The following is an 18,222-nucleotide window of genomic DNA, read 5'->3' on the forward strand; positions in this document are numbered from 1 at the left end:
TAGTTTTATCATTTTCTCCTCAAAAGTTGGGTAGAAATAAATAATAGTAACAATAGAGGAGAAATTTAGGTTATCACACAAATACATGCATAAAAATATGTGCATCATAGAAACAGGATGTAACGTGTTGCGTTATGGTTACACTCAGAGCAGGCATTTATAATTTAATAATTTAGTCTGTTGTATTCTCACCTGTTGTACCTAAACAAAATAATATTATACTCATAGCATTGTTTTTAAGCAACCATTCAAGGTTATTAATTTTATTGTTAAATTGGTTATTTAATAAAAACGATTGTCCCTGTAAGCCACTAAATAATTCACGATTTTATTGAAGTCACTTACCACATTTTTTTTTTTTTTTTAAGAAAGACAGTTTACAATCTGTACACAATAATTACAATAAGCAAATTTGATATTTGCATATTATAAATAAAGTAACATAAATATTGTGTTGAGGAAAAAACCCAATGGTAACACCTTCTTTACTACTTATAATACACTTATCATAGTAATTATTATACGTCATCATAACAAGCCACAATATTATGAAGTAGAATGTCAAAAATTATAAAAAAAAAATCAATACTTTTTCTAATTTATTTATTCAAATAAATAATAAAATATTTTAATGATATATAAATTCTGATATATCAATATATCAATATTTATTTAATTATTTTTAAATTAAAGAAAATAAATAGTACGATATCTTTGTAGCTGTATAAACATAAATTAACGAAAAAATATAATATACTTTATTAAATTACTTTAGATTTAAGAAAATGAATAGAACAGTATGTTTGCAACTAAATAAACACAAATTATGTAATACATATTACAATAATAATGATACACAACACCACACACATACACAAATGAGTAATGCCGGAATCTGCAAATTCGAATATAGTCAAAGGCGACACATCAACATTAATAAAGAATAAAGTTCGATACGACAATCAACACGACGCTCAATCGCTCACCCAACGTCATTCCAATAATTATACATTTTTCTATACGTTTGTTTTATAAGTGAAATAAATTTAAGTAACAACAGTGCATCAAACATTTTAGCTTGTTTCAAACAAATTTAAAAACACTTTACACTCTAAAAAAGAGGTAATACTAGGTTTTTAACAAAAAAAAAAAAATTAACAAGTGGCTGTGGACCGTAAAAGAAAAAAAAATTGCATATTTTCCTTTTTTTTAGCTCATAGTTTTTTGGCATTACACCTTATTGTATAAAAGAAGTTTTGAAATTCAAAACTTATTCCTTCATCTAGTTATCGCATGAAATCAAGTTTACTTAAAAAAATTATTTTTCGGGGCATTTTGTTAAAATTTTCGAAAATTGTATAAATGATTAAATAAAAATGTAAAATGACATTGCATCAAACGTTCTAACCTATTTTTAACGACTTTTAGAATTTATTTTTTTTACATTTATTAATATTTATTATTTACTAGTTTATCACATTTTTATCATAATTGAAATAATTATTTTAATTTCTAACACGGACTAAGTTATATTATATCTAGTAATAATTATAGTATATCTTGGTCAATGATTTTTAATTTTTTTTATCAAGGCTACGGTGATTATACATGTATAATATGCCTATATAAAATACCAAATTTTTAAATGGGGTGAAAAAAAACCCAAGAATAAAATAGTGATATTGACTTTATTATTGAAAGCAAATTACCCACATTAAGATCAAGAAAAAATAAAAAGCAATTTGGCGATAAAGCAAAGTATGAGCCAATAATTGATCCTTATAAGATATTTTTTGTTGAAGTATATAATATTGTTATGGATAGTGTAATAAATAGTATGAAAAAACAATTTTTGTCAAATTCAAAAATATATGCGATTTATATTGTTTATCTTCAAGCAACTTCAATGACATTAAATATAGTCTTTCAGCTAAAACACTCAATTTTCTTGTTTTAAATTAATAAAATTTGATTCAGAAGTTACTACTGTTAAATTAAAGTTAGAATTAATACACTTTTCTAATAACTGGGAGTCATTAAAAAAAAAAAAAAAAAACATTTTGGAGACCTATACCTTGAATCACAACGATGATGAAGATAATGATAATAATAATGAATACAATTTAAAGAAATACAATAATTGCACAACACAATATACGTGGAAAAATTATGCTTTCTTTTGTTATACTTTGCTTATGAAATAAGTAATAGTTATAGCACATTGACTTAAGCTTATAAATTTTTACTTACTTTGCTAACGACACAAGTAAGATAATTTTTCCGGAAGGTATAACTATAATATTATAAGATTAATTTTATTATTGTTATAGGTTGATTGTGAAAGATCATTCTCTGTAGGTACTTAAATGTATTAAAATAAAATTGAGAAGCACATTATCCGATTCATATTTAGAAGATTTTATGCTAGAAACATTTTTGAAATTATATTGATAGAGAAAAAATTATTGTTAAGTTAAAAAAAAAGTGCATTACCTACTTAATAAAGAACTCTCATATTAAATTTTTTTGCTATATTATTTATATACAAGTTTTATTTTAATACATATAAAAGTCAGTAAACAAAATTGCAATTTTTAAAATTGTATATGGAGAGGGGGGGGATTTGAATCACCTTTTACCTTAAAAAACATTAGTAATATTTGATTTTATATATAATATTAGATATTATAATATAAAAGGCCGTTCTAAATAATTTTCCCAGATAGAAAAATTCTGTCAATCCGTATATGTCTTGATGACCAATTGTAAATATTTTATCAATGGTATAAAGCAATAATATATTATATTAATGTTAATATCTGTTGTACAATTATAGAAGTGTAGCATAAAGATAATTTTATTTAACCACAGCGAGTCGATCAAAAAATCAAAACTTATTTATGCAAGTAGTAAAAATATAAAATATATATATATATATATATATCAATATAAAAAATATTATACAGCTCAACTATATATTAATACATAATTCAACTAACTAATAAATAACACTTGTTTTAATAATATTAAAGATTTTCATTTTATTCAGTGATGGATTTACTCGTAGCATTTTATTCTACTAATCTCGTGTGGCCGCTTTTAAAAAATAATCACCGTTTTCCCTGAAACAAAATTAATTTATCATATTTTTACGACCTATTTATTTAACAGTGGTATGGAAAATGTGTACAAATAGATTGCAAACCCTTTTATATCTACGAATTCGCCCATATAAGTTGTGTAGGATTGATTACACATGTTTGCTTCATAGTCTTTCCAACTGGAACACTTATATGCAATGTAATCGTCTTTGGCCCATATGGAGTGTGCGTAGTAATGATAGGCTGATACGTGACTACACGAAGTAGCTATTAACACAGAATATCACTTAAATATAATAATATGCACTACAAGTCGCCACCAACACTATGGTAGTATATGTATACGTTAAAGAAATTAAAGCCTGCTATTAACTAAGACGAAAAAGTTTCCAGGCAATTTCTAATTAAGTTACAAGGTAACCATACTTTAATATACCATACTAAAAAATAAAAATAAAATCAAACTATTTCAGTGATCAAAAATGACTTTCCATGAACATCGATTAAGCCTTGCAGATATATTAGACTTTTTGTTTTGTGTAATGGTTAAACTTTATTTAGATGGAATTGGACTTAATTTTTTTAATCAATTTAAAATAATGCCTGCAAAAGATATATCTCAAAATACTCAACAAATTGTAAAATATGAATAGACGTTATCATTATAATTTCTGAAAATATATTTTTGTAAATCTGAATCCACATAATCCGCAAAAGTTGTTCATTTTTCACAGTAAAAATAGAATTAATGAAATCTGACTGTATCACGAATTCACGAAGTATGGGAATATTTCTTGTGATGCAAATGTTTACACAATAAATGCATCGGCTCCAAAACCCTTAAAAGGGTTCTAAGCTACTGCATTTTCCATACATACCAACAAACTAATAAAAAATTAACATACATACTAATAGTACAATTTTTAAGTTTAAATTTATTAGTCTTTTTTTATATATTTTGATGGATAAACTTTCTTATTTTATTTATTTTTTTTTTTATTAACCTTTTTAATTAATTTAAATTCAAAACTATTCAAACTATTTATAATTCAACTCCTTAAAAAAATAAAAAGGTGATAACGAGTTCAAATTATTTATCAAAATTGTAATTGGATTACTAAGAGTTTATATATTTTTTGCTCTCTTAAAGAAATTATTCATTGTCACGTCGTGTCAAAAATATTTTCGATCGTGTCTAGGATGACTTGTTTGTGCACGTAATATGTATGCTAGAGAACACATACTAAGCCACATTCACACACTAATAATTATTTACGGGCTTTGCGGTTAACACATCAGAGATTTTTAAACTACCTAAATAAAAGCAGCCTTAAAAAGATATCGGTAGTAGGACACACGATTTAAAAGGATTTCATCCGGACCATTTTAATAAAATTTTAAAAATCAATTATATTTACATAATGAGCTCAAAATATCTTATGTGTATCAAGAGTAAATATGTTATAAAACATAAAAATTATTCGCGATTTTTAGAAATATTAGATAAGCAAAATGATACTATATATGTAAACTCATAAACACGAGTCAATGGTCTTGACCGTAAACCAATTATTACTATTTGAAACTTTAAACGTTATACGTACATAGGTTTTAAAGACATTTATTTAAAATCTAATAATAAGTGAAAACTATCGAACTCCGTTATAAGATAAAGTTACTTTGATACTCGAAATTTGACAATCAATCTGTAGTAAAGATATTTTCCTATTTATAGTTAAGAGAAACCCTAAATGAAAATATGCGTAACGTTTCAGAATAAATAGACCGAAACGGTTTTCATTATCTAATTTAAGATAACTATCAATGATATTCGTGTTACATTTTGATATTATTTTCCTTTTAATTATTAAATAATATTTTAATTTTTAAGTAGTTACATTTTTCACAATCCGGTTGCTTTTTTCCTCCATTTGGGAAAAAATCCATATGACCAATAGATTTGCTTAACCCGTCTTGACCAGCGTTAGTATGTATTACATCAACAAACATGGCATCAGTAATAGCTAGTCTATCTTCTGGATCACTTTTCTCGTACATCGGTTTTGCGGGATCTAATCCTGAAATATATTAATTAATATAAACATAAATGACTAATAAAAATTGTTGAAAGATATTTAATTAGTAATTTATTACTATAACAATTAAAAATACTACAATTAATTTATCAAATATAATAATGAATGTTTAATTTATGATTTGCAGTATTTGTAAAAAATATTAAATACAATTGAAGATCACCTCATCAAAAAATTCTTAATTGTTCATATACAATAAGAACTTAGCTAACATTGAATTTTTAACTATTACTATGTAATAATCTAATATTATAATATAGTTTTTGTTATTTTATTAACTTTTAGAATATATTGTTGACCCGATCTAAACTGAAGGTTGCACGAAATCGATGACACCGCCATTTTCACCCTGCAGGCTATGAAGAAAACCTCTTCTTGCCGTATTTATAGTTGTTTTTATTTATTTTCAAACCAATATTATTCATTTAAAAGTATTAAATATTATTTTAGCATGCATCATTTTGATTACCTGTGACCCGAGGAAGGTTGGGTAAATTTTTTCCGACGAATCCGGCAATATGTGCTCCCATACTGTGTCCTATCACGTGTACACTATCATAGGCTATCGTCAAGTTGTATGTTATCTTCGTCAACACCTTGGCGATATCTCGAGCAATATATTTGACCCTTGCTTTAGCGACTGCGTATGTTAAATCAGTCGAATATTGTTTCCAATCCACACAGATCACATTGTACTCACCCACTTTCAAATATGCTGAAAAATATTTATTTTTTTTTACAGTAATAACTAATAATAATATAGTTTAGACCCTTAGTATTGTAAGACTTTGAAAAACATAAAATGGGTGTGTCTATTATAAATGGCTCTTGTATAAACTTGTATTCATACGTTTTTGTTGGATTACAATTATATTTATTTTTAATTTTTATACAATATTACAAACAAAATTATATTATGTGTTTATGTCACATCCTATATAATACTATACCGTCGCATTGCACAATTTAAGAGCTGAGTATAGCAATCAGATTAGTTAATTTATTAGTACTATTCAGTTGTCGTTCTCTATGATTTTTTAAAGAATGAAAATTCATTTTAACATGAGCAGATCTATCAAAAATATAACTTTGTAAACCCGGGACACATATTTACTCAAAATATTGAGTATTAACTGAAAAACAGAATAAAAGACAATCGGTCAGTAACTCATCGATCCGTATTAAATACTTACATGATAGCAGATATATGTATTATTTTGATGACAAAAACATTTAATTAATTACTATTTGTTTACTTAAAAGTCAAATTATAATACAGACTATTGTTAAATGCATGTCTCTGTTTCCTTAATTTTTATTTTATATTGATATTTATATCGTACATTTATCCATAGTTTATTTAAAAAAGTATTATTGTTATATTTAGTACCTACATGGTAATAGTTAATTTATGTTTTAAATAATTATTTTATTAAATAAAAAAAGTATAATAGCAACACCATATAATAAATTGTAATATTTAAAAACAGCGAGAATACAATAATATATAGTGAGTGATATTTTCCGGTCGTTACTGGCAACTATTGGAATATGATAACCGAAAAGCACCAACGTCTTAAAACTTTTTAGGTCATGCATAAAACTATTTTTAAATTATTAAGTAAACCTTGATAAAAAAAATATTTTCAAAATATTGTAGCTCTATACAAAACTATATACATTACAAAACACACAATACTTTTTAATTAAAAACTTACAAATATGTTGTATGCTTATCCTGAAATTTTTCGAAAAATGAACTAATCTATTCATTAACAACTAAATTATCATTGCACTTATCTCTACAAAAACTCTCTTAAAAGTGTTAAGTTATACAATATAAGCATTAGTGTTCCCATAGGGTATACAGATATACTCTCCATATACGCAGTATATACCTACTCAAGATTTTTTTTATAAAATCATGGGTACCTATACTGCTCAGTGTTGTGCCATAGTTAAATGTAGTTAGATAAATTTATCTAGATAAAACACTCGTATCTATTATCTTATCTAGATAAATTATACAACTGGTATCTCACATTCTCACTGCCATCTAAGATAGAAAACTAAGTCATCTAAATTAATTTATTTAGATTGTTCACGAGTCACAAACATCATATTTTCAAATATTATTTTAAAACATTTTTATGAATTATGATATTAACATTTTATGAGCCGATAAAATACAATAATTATAGGTTATTACTATATTATACAGTGAAACCTCTACTAACGAACACCTCCTAATAGCGGACACCTCCCAATAGCGGATGATTTTTGGGGAACGGGGACATTTTCACTATTTTTCAATAGGAAAATCTCTGAATAATGGACATTATTTTATTAGGGAATTTTTAAAATGATGGTAAATCCCTAATAATTATTTGAAAATAATACGTATTCACATACGAATGCACTCTTGTAATAATGTAATTACGATAACAAACTCGTTATGGGACGATACGATTACGACAAATTCGGTTATCGGTGAAGTGGTTATGTGTTATGACAAAAGTATGTCAGTTATTGACGCATGACGGTTTTCGACGCGATGACTGCATTAATCATAAACAAAGCTCACCAATTTTTTCAAACAAAAATAATTTAAAAATACATATACATAATTTTGATTTTGATTGTAAAAATATACTTTAAATAATAATATGTAATTAATAATAATTTGTAAAAATATAAAAATAATAATAATTTACAATAAATAATAAGTAATAACATTATATGTATGCAGTGGCGTTTTCTCTGGGTGTGCAAGTTGTGTGTTAACGCCCTAAACATTGATGTCATACATGTGTGTAATATTGTAATTTGTAATTCATATTAGTATATTACATGGTTATATAATTTTATTTACAAAATCTTAAAATAATTGTCATGTAAAAATAATAATATCAAATAATAAACTATTGTTACTATTGTCTATTTTAAGCTCTAAACTCGACCATTCGCCCGCGCCGTCTGCAACTACGACGCGCAACGGCGTCCAATAAGATTACGCCGATTACGGAATAATATTGTATTATGTTGTGTTTGTGTAGGGTGTAGCCGTGTAGGACGTTAATGTTTCGAACAACGACTTGTGGTATCTAATATCTCATATTCGTAATTTGTCGTGATATTTTCGGATAACTTCGGTGCCATGTTAATACTAGACCAAGTCGTTGAAAATGAAATTAACGACTAGCCACTACTCACTAGTCTAGCGCTAGCCTATACACTGTGTTTGGACCGTTAGTGGGGATCGTCGCGGCTGCACGTTATCCTGTTTACGTCGTACACTCGTACTGCAAGACTGCAACGCCGATCGTCGAAAACATAATATATTTTTATGTTAATTAATATTAATATTATTATTGTATATTTCCGTACATCGGTTCTATGCATTTTTATTGGGTTAATGGGTTAGATAATTCAAGACAGTGAGGTATTTATTTTTATTTAAAATACACTTGTTACTAATTTACTATACGTCCCGTGTAGTTTTAATTACTTGAAAATTAAATGTATAATATTGTTTAAATTATTATTAACTAAATTTAACTTATTCCATATTAACAATATGTATAACCGTAGCGAAGTTGTAAATCAATTAAAACAAAAATGTTTTTCAAGACTTTCATTTGCTGAAAAAAAAGTTTTAGTTGAAAATGGTAGACCGTGTCCAGATCTTGACATTTTAACAACAGTAAAAATTAAAAAGACTGGAGTTGATAATACGTCATGCACTCGGCATTTTCGTAAAGAACTTTATAATATATCTGATTGGTTATGCGGTTGTGAAGTATCGAATAAATTTTTTTGTTGGTCTTGTTTACTATTTTCTACCAAAAAAACTGTTTGGAACAATCAAGGTTATGATGATTTAAATCATTTAAATACAGCTGTTAAAAAACATACTGAATCAGAAATTCATATAGCTGCATATTTTAAACTTAAAACATTTTTATCATCCTCAACTGCTAGAATTGATATATCATTAGATAAACAAAGAAAAATAGATATTCAATTACATAATGAAAAAGCTGCAAAAAATAGAGAAATATTAAAAAGATTAATAAATGCAGTATGTTTTTTAGCTAAACAGGAATTACCTTTTAGGGGACATAATGAAAACAAATATTCAGTTAATAGGGGAAACTATATGGAATTATTGATTTCTAGCCAAGAATTTGATCCATTGTTACAAGAACATTTAGATACATCTACTATTTTTCGAGGCACTTCTGTTTCCATACAAAACGATTTAATAAATTCTGTTGCTGATGTTATTAAACATGAGATTTTTAATGAAATTCAAAATACACAATACGTGGCAATTATGCTTGACGAAACGACTGATATTAGTAATAAATCGCAATTATCGACAGTACTGAGATATTTTTCACAAAACGAAAACAAAATTGTTGAACGTTTTCTTGGATTTGATGACATGAGTGCTGACAAAACAGCAGCCTCATTATTTAATCACGTAAATCAAGTAGTAGAAAAATTTAAAATTGAAAGCAAATTAGTGGCACAAACATATGACGGTGCAGCAGTAATGTCTGGTCATTTAAACGGTTTGCAAAGTAAAGTTTTAGAGAAATATCCTAAAGCTATGTTTACTCATTGTTATGCGCATGTTATTAATTTAATACTTCAACAATCATTAGAATGCAACAAGGAACTTAAAATATTTTTTCGAGGTCTTAACTCTTTACCTGTTTTTTTTTTCTCATTCCCCCAAAAGACTAAAAGCACTTTCAGAATTTATGACTAAAAAATTACCCACATTGGCTACTACTCGTTGGAACTTTACTTCACGATTAGTTCATACAGTTCATAATCATCGAACATCATTGGTTGATTTTTTTATGTTTGTCTATGAAAGTGGTGATTTTGATCATGTTACTGGAATGACAGCAAAAGGATTTGCAAACTTTCTTCAAGAAAATAAAAACATTTTTATTATACAAATATTATCTAATCTTCTTATTTTTACTGACGTATTGTTCAATATTTTACAATCAAAAAATTTTGATATTTTATTTTGTAGTCAAAAAATACTTGATTTTAAAAATCAATTAAACCAAGAAAGGGAAAATTTTGATACTATATGGGCATCGTTTACTGAAAATTCAAACGAACTTGTAAGTAATCGCAGGGTTAGACAAACAGAAACTGATAAAAAAGATTATTATAGACGTCTCTATTTTGAAATAATCGACAATATACAAACTCAAATTAATATCCGTTTTAAATCGTTTGAAAAATTGCAATATTTTAATTTACTTAATCCTTCAAAAATTAAATGTTTTGCAAAAAAAGATAATTTTCCATCTAATTTACTTAAAAATTTACAAGACATTTATGGCGATTTTTTCAACTATGGTAAACTACAAAATGAACTTCATGTATGGTACACCTTAAACGAATCATCTGATAAAAGCCCTATTGAAATTATGAATTATCTTTCTGAAATGAGCTTAATTAGTGGATTTTCCGAGGTGTATAAATTGGCACAATTAATATCTACTATACCAACAACCACCGCTTCAGTGGAGAGATCATTTTCATCTTTAAAAAGAATCCATACATATTGTCGTTCAACTCAAACTCAAGAAAGGATGAACAACTTAAGCATAATATCGATAGAAAAAGAATTGGTTTTCAAATTAAGAGCAAATAGAAGTAAATTTTATGAAGATGTTATAAACAAATTTATTGAGAAAGAGAGAAGAATAGAATTTGAATTCAAATAAAAATCAGTCTATAATATATTCATTATTATATTAATTTGTACATTTTCAGTTTTATATTATATTTAATTTTATAGATGTTGGATTTGGATGTATTTTTAAAAATTTAAAAGTATTTAAAATAAATAATTTTAATAATATGTTGATTGTTAATAGTTGATACGAATTTATTTCCCGTAAGGGGAGTTTTCCTAATTGTTTTCCTCACACATTAACGCCTAACGCCGAAAGTCAGGAAACGCCACTGTATGTATGTATATATACATACATAGTACATTATTATACAAATAGATTTCAAAAATGTATCCCCTCTGAATAACGGACACCTCCGAATAACGGACAAAATGTTGGTGACCAAGAGTGTCCGCTATTCAGAGGTTTCACTGTATATTGTTTTTTGAGTACGGAAATTATTTTAGGCTGACGAAAGCTGTACCTTATGATGATATTCATTGTTTGTCGTCGATTAGAAACAACAGTAACATAATATATTAGTACATAATTAACTGGCAATACCGATAATAATTATAAAATTGTATATCCAATGTTATGATGATGACATAATTATACTGAATAGACCAAATCTAATTTTATAAAAAAAATTATTATTGTTATTTAGAAAATAACGCCATGCGGTACATGGAAAATCTTTTTTTTTAGCACTCTATTGTTTTCAATTGAAATTATTAAGACTGTGCCGAGTATACACTCAACAAATTTGGTAGGTAGGAACATCACTGTATAGACATATTTATTTTTCTAAAACTTATATTTGAAATTCATAAATTATGGTTTATAAAATATAATCTATAAGTAATAATTTAAAAATTCAAAAATTAAATTTTGTTATTAAAAAAATACAAATTAGTAATAACAAATCATTAAAAAAAAATACGAGATCCTGTAAAATTCTAGATGGTCTAGACTATACCTGATAATAATAGGTAAATCAGGTATAAGCTATTTATTAATAAGTATTAGGAAAAAGTCAAAAAGTATATTTTTCCAATCACTACTATATAAAAAATTTAAAGCTTACATTTTACGTTGTACGAACAAACGCCCTCTTTTTCTTGAGTAGTGCCAAGCCAACCGTGAATTATAACTTTAATTGGATTATTTTCGTTAAACGTCGTCGACTCGATCATATGTTCCTCACTTCTGTTTAAAAGTTGACCGCTGGTGTTATCTCTTAAATTTCCATATGCAAAAAAAAAAAAATCTCTTAAATTTGAAAAAATTACAATCAATTTTATTTAATAATCAAATTTAACCATTTATTATTAAATATTATTTATACTATTTAAAAATTCAACCTTGTATAAAGCCAGTAAAATACATGTTTCGATGTATGGTAAAGTCTGACTTCCTTATGATAAAATTCATCATTGTGATAATTTTTTCGGCCAACATAAAATTCATTTTCTTTATCGACTGAACCTGAATAAATGTAAAAATTAATATTTATTCTAAAAATATATTTGATATTATACAATATTTTAATATTCAATTATATTATTAGGTACCCGATTTTTATGGAAATGCATATTCTTCTACAATTCACCTAAAATTATTTTATTTCAAAATGTTAACATTTTGTATCATGCAAATTCTATGACTAAACATTTTTTGCATAATTTTGCATATTTTAGTAAAAATAACTTAAAAGTTTAATTTTTTTTTAAATAATTGATGTTTTTTTATTTTTGCTCTAATTCACTAAATACATTTATTTATTTTTTAAATTTAAATATTTTAAAAAAAATTTTTCAAAATTTAAGTTTATTGCCACAGCTTGTTATTACTAGTTGAGGAACACAGCTTAATGTATCTTACTATTATGATAAGAACTTTGATAAAGTCAAAGAAATTATCAATATATTTAATGAAAACGATGCAATATCTATTCAAAAATTTCAAGATTTATTATAAAGAATTCAATAAAAATTAACTTGCAGTAATATTATTTAATTTTCAATGCATCACAGAAACCATCTGATAAATATAAAAATCAGACGTAAACTAACAAAAACCATCTCATCGGTTCAAAATATTAAAGTCATGTAAACGAGATGGAATTCACTAAACTTAAACTAATGCAAGTATTATCAAAGAATCCAGGATATTATTAAATCATAAAAATTTGTTGAATACTAAGCGAAGAAATAAGCAACGATAAGAAAGGCATTGAAGATTTGTCACCTAAAGAAATTTCGTGTTTTAAATATATATCTATCGTGTCTTGTGACGTAAAAAGAAGTTTTTCAAAATATAAATTTATGCTACATGACAATCGTAAAAATTTCCAATTCGAAAATTTAAAATAACATTTTGTATTTTCACGCTGGTATTTGCTCTAAAATAGATATTACATTTTCCATAATTAATTTTGCATTTATTTAATTAAACAGTAGATATAATAGTTTATATACATTTACAAGCAGAAGTATACTGATATTTAAATTGTATTTCTTTTTTTTTACATAATATGTTTTGTAATTTTTTTAAGATGTTTAATTTTTTTTTTACATACAATAAAGAATTTTTTGCATAATTTTTAATTTTAAGTGCATAAATATGTGCATATTTAACAATTGTTCTATAAAAATCTGGGCCTTATATAGTTATATATTATTATTCAAGTGCATATAACGCATGTGAATTTAATCCAAGTCAAACCCGTTTTTGATTTTATCTTTTCATGCTCAGTAGTATAACTATTTTCACTAATAGTAATAAATTTAATATAATTGAAAAAAATGAATTATAATCTATTTCTTCCACGTAACATATTTATATATTTAATTAATTTTAATGACTATATTATATTTCATACTTCAATAAAAGACTTACCCTAGTTTTTTTTAAAGCAACATTTAAAAGGTGGACAAGTCGGTATCGCTTTGGTATACATTAGGTATCGAGTAGGTTACTAAAATGAATGTGTTAAATTTGAATTCAATAACAAATCATTATATACGAAAAATGATTCTGAGTGAAGACGGACCTGTCAGCCTATATTACTGAGTATATTTCATATTATCTTTTTGATATTTTTATCAAATTAATTTATTTCACTATTAGTATTATATAATAAGTTTACTTAATTTTTGCCTAAAATATTACATATATTATAATATTAATATTTAATTATTGTATAAAATATATTTATAACAACTTTTGAATCAATACCACCTTACATTAAAACAAAGTGAATAGGTTTATGATTTAAACAAGTAATATCTTAAAATCAATCTACATATTTTGAAAATGTCTTTACATATAATTAAATAAATTATATACATATAAGTTCTAAGTTCCCATGAATAATATTTTTAAATTATGACAAAATAATAAATATTTTATTTTAATAACTTAAATAAAAGCTTAAATATTTAATTTCGTTCAAATTTTAACTTCAAATATAAAATTATTTTATTTTTTTTTTAATATTTTAGTCTCAGTTCCATAGCATTTATTTTTCAAATCTTAGTTATAAAAATTATGCTTATATATTTTCAATATTCTGATACAAATATAAAAAAATTTTGTAGGATTTAATATTAAGTTTTCAAGAATTTTGAACCAGCTAATTTTCATAGATCTTATACTTATTTTTTGCTTTTAACAACTTAAATATTAAGAACCTTGACTAAGATTTTCAAGCTTTTTAAGTGAGTGAAAAATGTTTAATTGACATTTATAGAAAAAAAAAATTCTAATTTTGATAAATTGCTCAAAAAATTAAAATATTTGTTAAATATTATACATAGAAAGTTATAATAAATTTAAGAAAATTTCGAGATTCTAAATTATTGATTTTTGAATTCTAATAAAATAAAGAAATCAATCTTATTTAACGTAAAAATTCTCCTTTTTCTAATTTTTATTTTATTTTGTTTTTACCGAATATTAAGAAAATTATTAAGAATTATTTACAAATTGGATATTTACTACCATAAACTATCATCAAACTTAAAAATTGAAACATTTTTACTGCACCAAAAGATGATGACAAGAAAAATAACGTATATTAAAATACAATCAATACATTTATCGCTCCGCTCAAAATCTAAAACTTAAAGCCAAAACTTAAATTATCTAATATAAACAATAATTATTTGGTACCAATAAGATTATATTAACAATTATTCTTATAATTCTTGAAATTATTATATTATTTTATATAACATATATTATGTAGTACCAATCAAGAACCTACCTAGTACAATTTATACCGTAAAAATGTGAAATTAATTAAACAACTTACCGCTTTCCGATGAAATATCGTTGGTAAAAACCAAAACGGTAATCATGCATAACAAAGTTATTACTGAAATTTGATGATTTAAGATTTCTAACATTTCGACAAAGTCGTTTTCACGGTGTTTAAATATTAAATTGTAGTCGGTGATAATCAAACAGTCATAAATAAGACTAAATACAAAAGCACCGATCTCAATCAAACAATTTTTTTTAAAACACACTTGTGTTTATGTCAATAATATGAATTTATAAAAAATAATAATAAAATATACATAGTCTTATTAAATTCTTATACAATTAAGATAATATTTAGATAACATTATTTGATCAAACAAGGAAATCTATTATAACTGTATTATACATATAATAGTAGTAAATAGTAATTATTAATTACTTATGCGTATATAATATAATAAAAAATTAATTTAGATATTATTTCTTCAAGTTCTTTTTTAAGATAAGTATTGCGTATTAGTTTTACTCTACGTCTGTTTTAAAAAAATACAACTTATACTGGCTATCGAACGATTGAGAACGTTATACCTCTTTGACCGAACGATTTAGAACACTTCAAATTAACAAAGAATTTACCCCTGACCCCCAAAAAAACAATACGATTGAGAACGAATTTACGTGCAACGTTGTCATATCATTTATTTGGATTTTGAAAAAATTTGTATACATAAAATAAATATTTTTGGAAAAAAATCATAAATTAATAATTATAATCGTATATAAATAAGCGCCTAATAATATGTAATATATAATATAAATAAAAAATTTTAAATATGTAGAACTTATAAAATTTTGAAATATATATTTATAAAAATGAAATAAATAAATATTATGTAATAACAATTTAATTACCTATATATCAGTTATATCGGGATAGCGTAAGCCAACATACTCTAAATAGACTAAATATTTTAATAAATTATTAAAACTTTTATTTCCCACATACCAAATATATTTACTATGAATATTAAGTATTTTATTCTTTTGTTTTTTAGGTATTTCTTTTTATTTACTCTATATCGTAGCAATTTTCAATATTGTTTCTACTTGAGTTTTAATTAAAACTTTAATAACTATTTAATATATATTGCTGGATGAGAGCTGTAAAATTGACTATTATATAATTTTCTCGTATCTGGTATCTAAGTTAGGTATTATTAATATCTAACTAAACCTACAAAAGTCTAATAAATATCAACAGATTATTTTTCTCATATTATCGATTGATTACATTTGGCAACGTTAGAAAAAATAAAAAACCTCGAGCGTTCTCAATCGTATTTTACCGCTTATACTAACTTCAAGTTATGTAAAAAATATTTTCAAAAACTTTAATACTTTTCAAAAGGTATTTATTTTTAAAAGAATTGATAAAATATTATATATACATTACACGCATGCGTATATTATTTATTTTGACCTATTTTAGCTTACGGTATGCAAATATCGGGATGCGACAAACCTTGTCAAACGCGCCCTTCAGTCTATCACTTTTTGCCTAATAACCTCCCTCCTGGTACATAACAAATGAATCTTTACACAAAGACTTTAAAATGAAAACTATTGTTCAGTTTACCAAAAGCCATTACCGAATATTTCACTTAAAACTTCATCACCACCTTAACCCTTTGGTTTCTCGCCTATCATCACGCACTCTTCCTAACAACCATCCACACCGCCTCAAAACTCACTGAAGCGAGATTAAAATTAGTTAATAAATAAACCAATTTTTTTGAAAAGTTTCATCATTGGATAACTTCTCTTTTCATGTGTTCATATAATCTTTTTTATGTATATTGTATTATCATCTTATTCATTTATACTGTGTCAAATAATTACAGATTATATATATATATATATATATATATATATATATATATTTTTTTTTTTTGATAAAAATGAAATAAAAAATAATTCTTTAGGTAAATTATAAAAATATATTTTATTTATAAATTCTTAATAAATCAAGATGACAATCAATGATAACATTTAGGAAAATATATTAGACTCTAATACAGCGGTTCTCAAACTGTGGTACGCAAAAGACTACATGGTGGTACGCGGAAGGCCGCATGGTGGTAGGATTTTTAATCATCAGTGGTATGTGACTGATTAATAATATACTTAAGTTGTACGCGAAATAAAAAGTTTGAGAACCGCTGCTCTAATACATATAATGAATTATGAGTATACATGGTCCGAGCATCAAAGACCAAAAACACATAAAAAAATGTTTACTAGTGCAGGTAATTAGTAAACAGTGGAGATTCATCTCAAAAATGGGCCCTTTTCTTTTTTAGTTCTAATTAATATAATTATAGATCCATAAATTCAAATTCAAATAACTATTTTTGTTCTAAAATAATGAAACCGTTTGAAAATCTAGTATATATTATACATTTAAATTTTTAACCAATAAAATTAACATGCAGTTCAATTAAAATTTCATATGCGTATATTTTGTACTGCAAAATTATTAATTACTTCTGTTAAATTTAATTTATATGCTTGATCGTTTTCTATAGATAGAATTCCAAGTGCATTTAATTTTTTTTTTTACACATTGTGCTTTATAATTAATTGTTGATCAATTTTAATTTAAAAATGAACGTTTCACTGGTGCACCTGTTACAAAGACTGTAAAATATAGCATATACTGTACGACATATTTAACCTAGCTACTATAAATATATAAAAATGCATTTTTAACTTGCATATTTTGTGTTTTTTAAAATCATTTTCGCATTTTTGGAGATTTTTTTGGGTCATTAAAATCCCAGATTTAGTTATATCGATAACCTGTGAGCTTATACGCTTCTTGAAATGTTAACTAATATAATAATAATTATTTATTAGTATATGTATAATATATTTTTTTAATTGCATGAACAATATCATAATAATATAATAAACAATGATAAATGATTATACAAAATTAAAACTATTAGAATACAGATATTAATTAAAATATAAACAATATACATATAA

General features: G+C 24.9%; 1 protein-coding gene across 1 annotated transcript; it reads right to left on the reverse strand.

The window, feature by feature from the left end:
• Positions 1 to 2,999: 2,999 nt before the first annotated feature.
• Positions 3,000 to 15,408, reverse strand: LOC112596172 (inactive pancreatic lipase-related protein 1-like). The gene is made up of 7 exons (XM_025341665.1): positions 15,224 to 15,408; positions 12,270 to 12,393; positions 11,993 to 12,144; positions 5,667 to 5,912; positions 5,000 to 5,179; positions 3,206 to 3,368; positions 3,000 to 3,122 (listed from the first exon to the last, which is right to left on the reverse strand). Exons 1-7 carry the CDS (start codon positions 15,315 to 15,317, stop codon positions 3,080 to 3,082), a joined length of 1,002 nt encoding a protein of 333 aa, XP_025197450.1. The 5' UTR covers positions 15,318 to 15,408; the 3' UTR covers positions 3,000 to 3,079.
• Positions 15,409 to 18,222: the final 2,814 nt, after the last annotated feature.

Source organism: Melanaphis sacchari, unplaced genomic scaffold (assembly GCF_002803265.2).
Source record: "Melanaphis sacchari strain LSU unplaced genomic scaffold, SCAv2.0 Contig305_pilon_pilon, whole genome shotgun sequence".
NCBI lineage: Eukaryota > Metazoa > Arthropoda > Insecta > Hemiptera > Aphididae > Melanaphis > Melanaphis sacchari.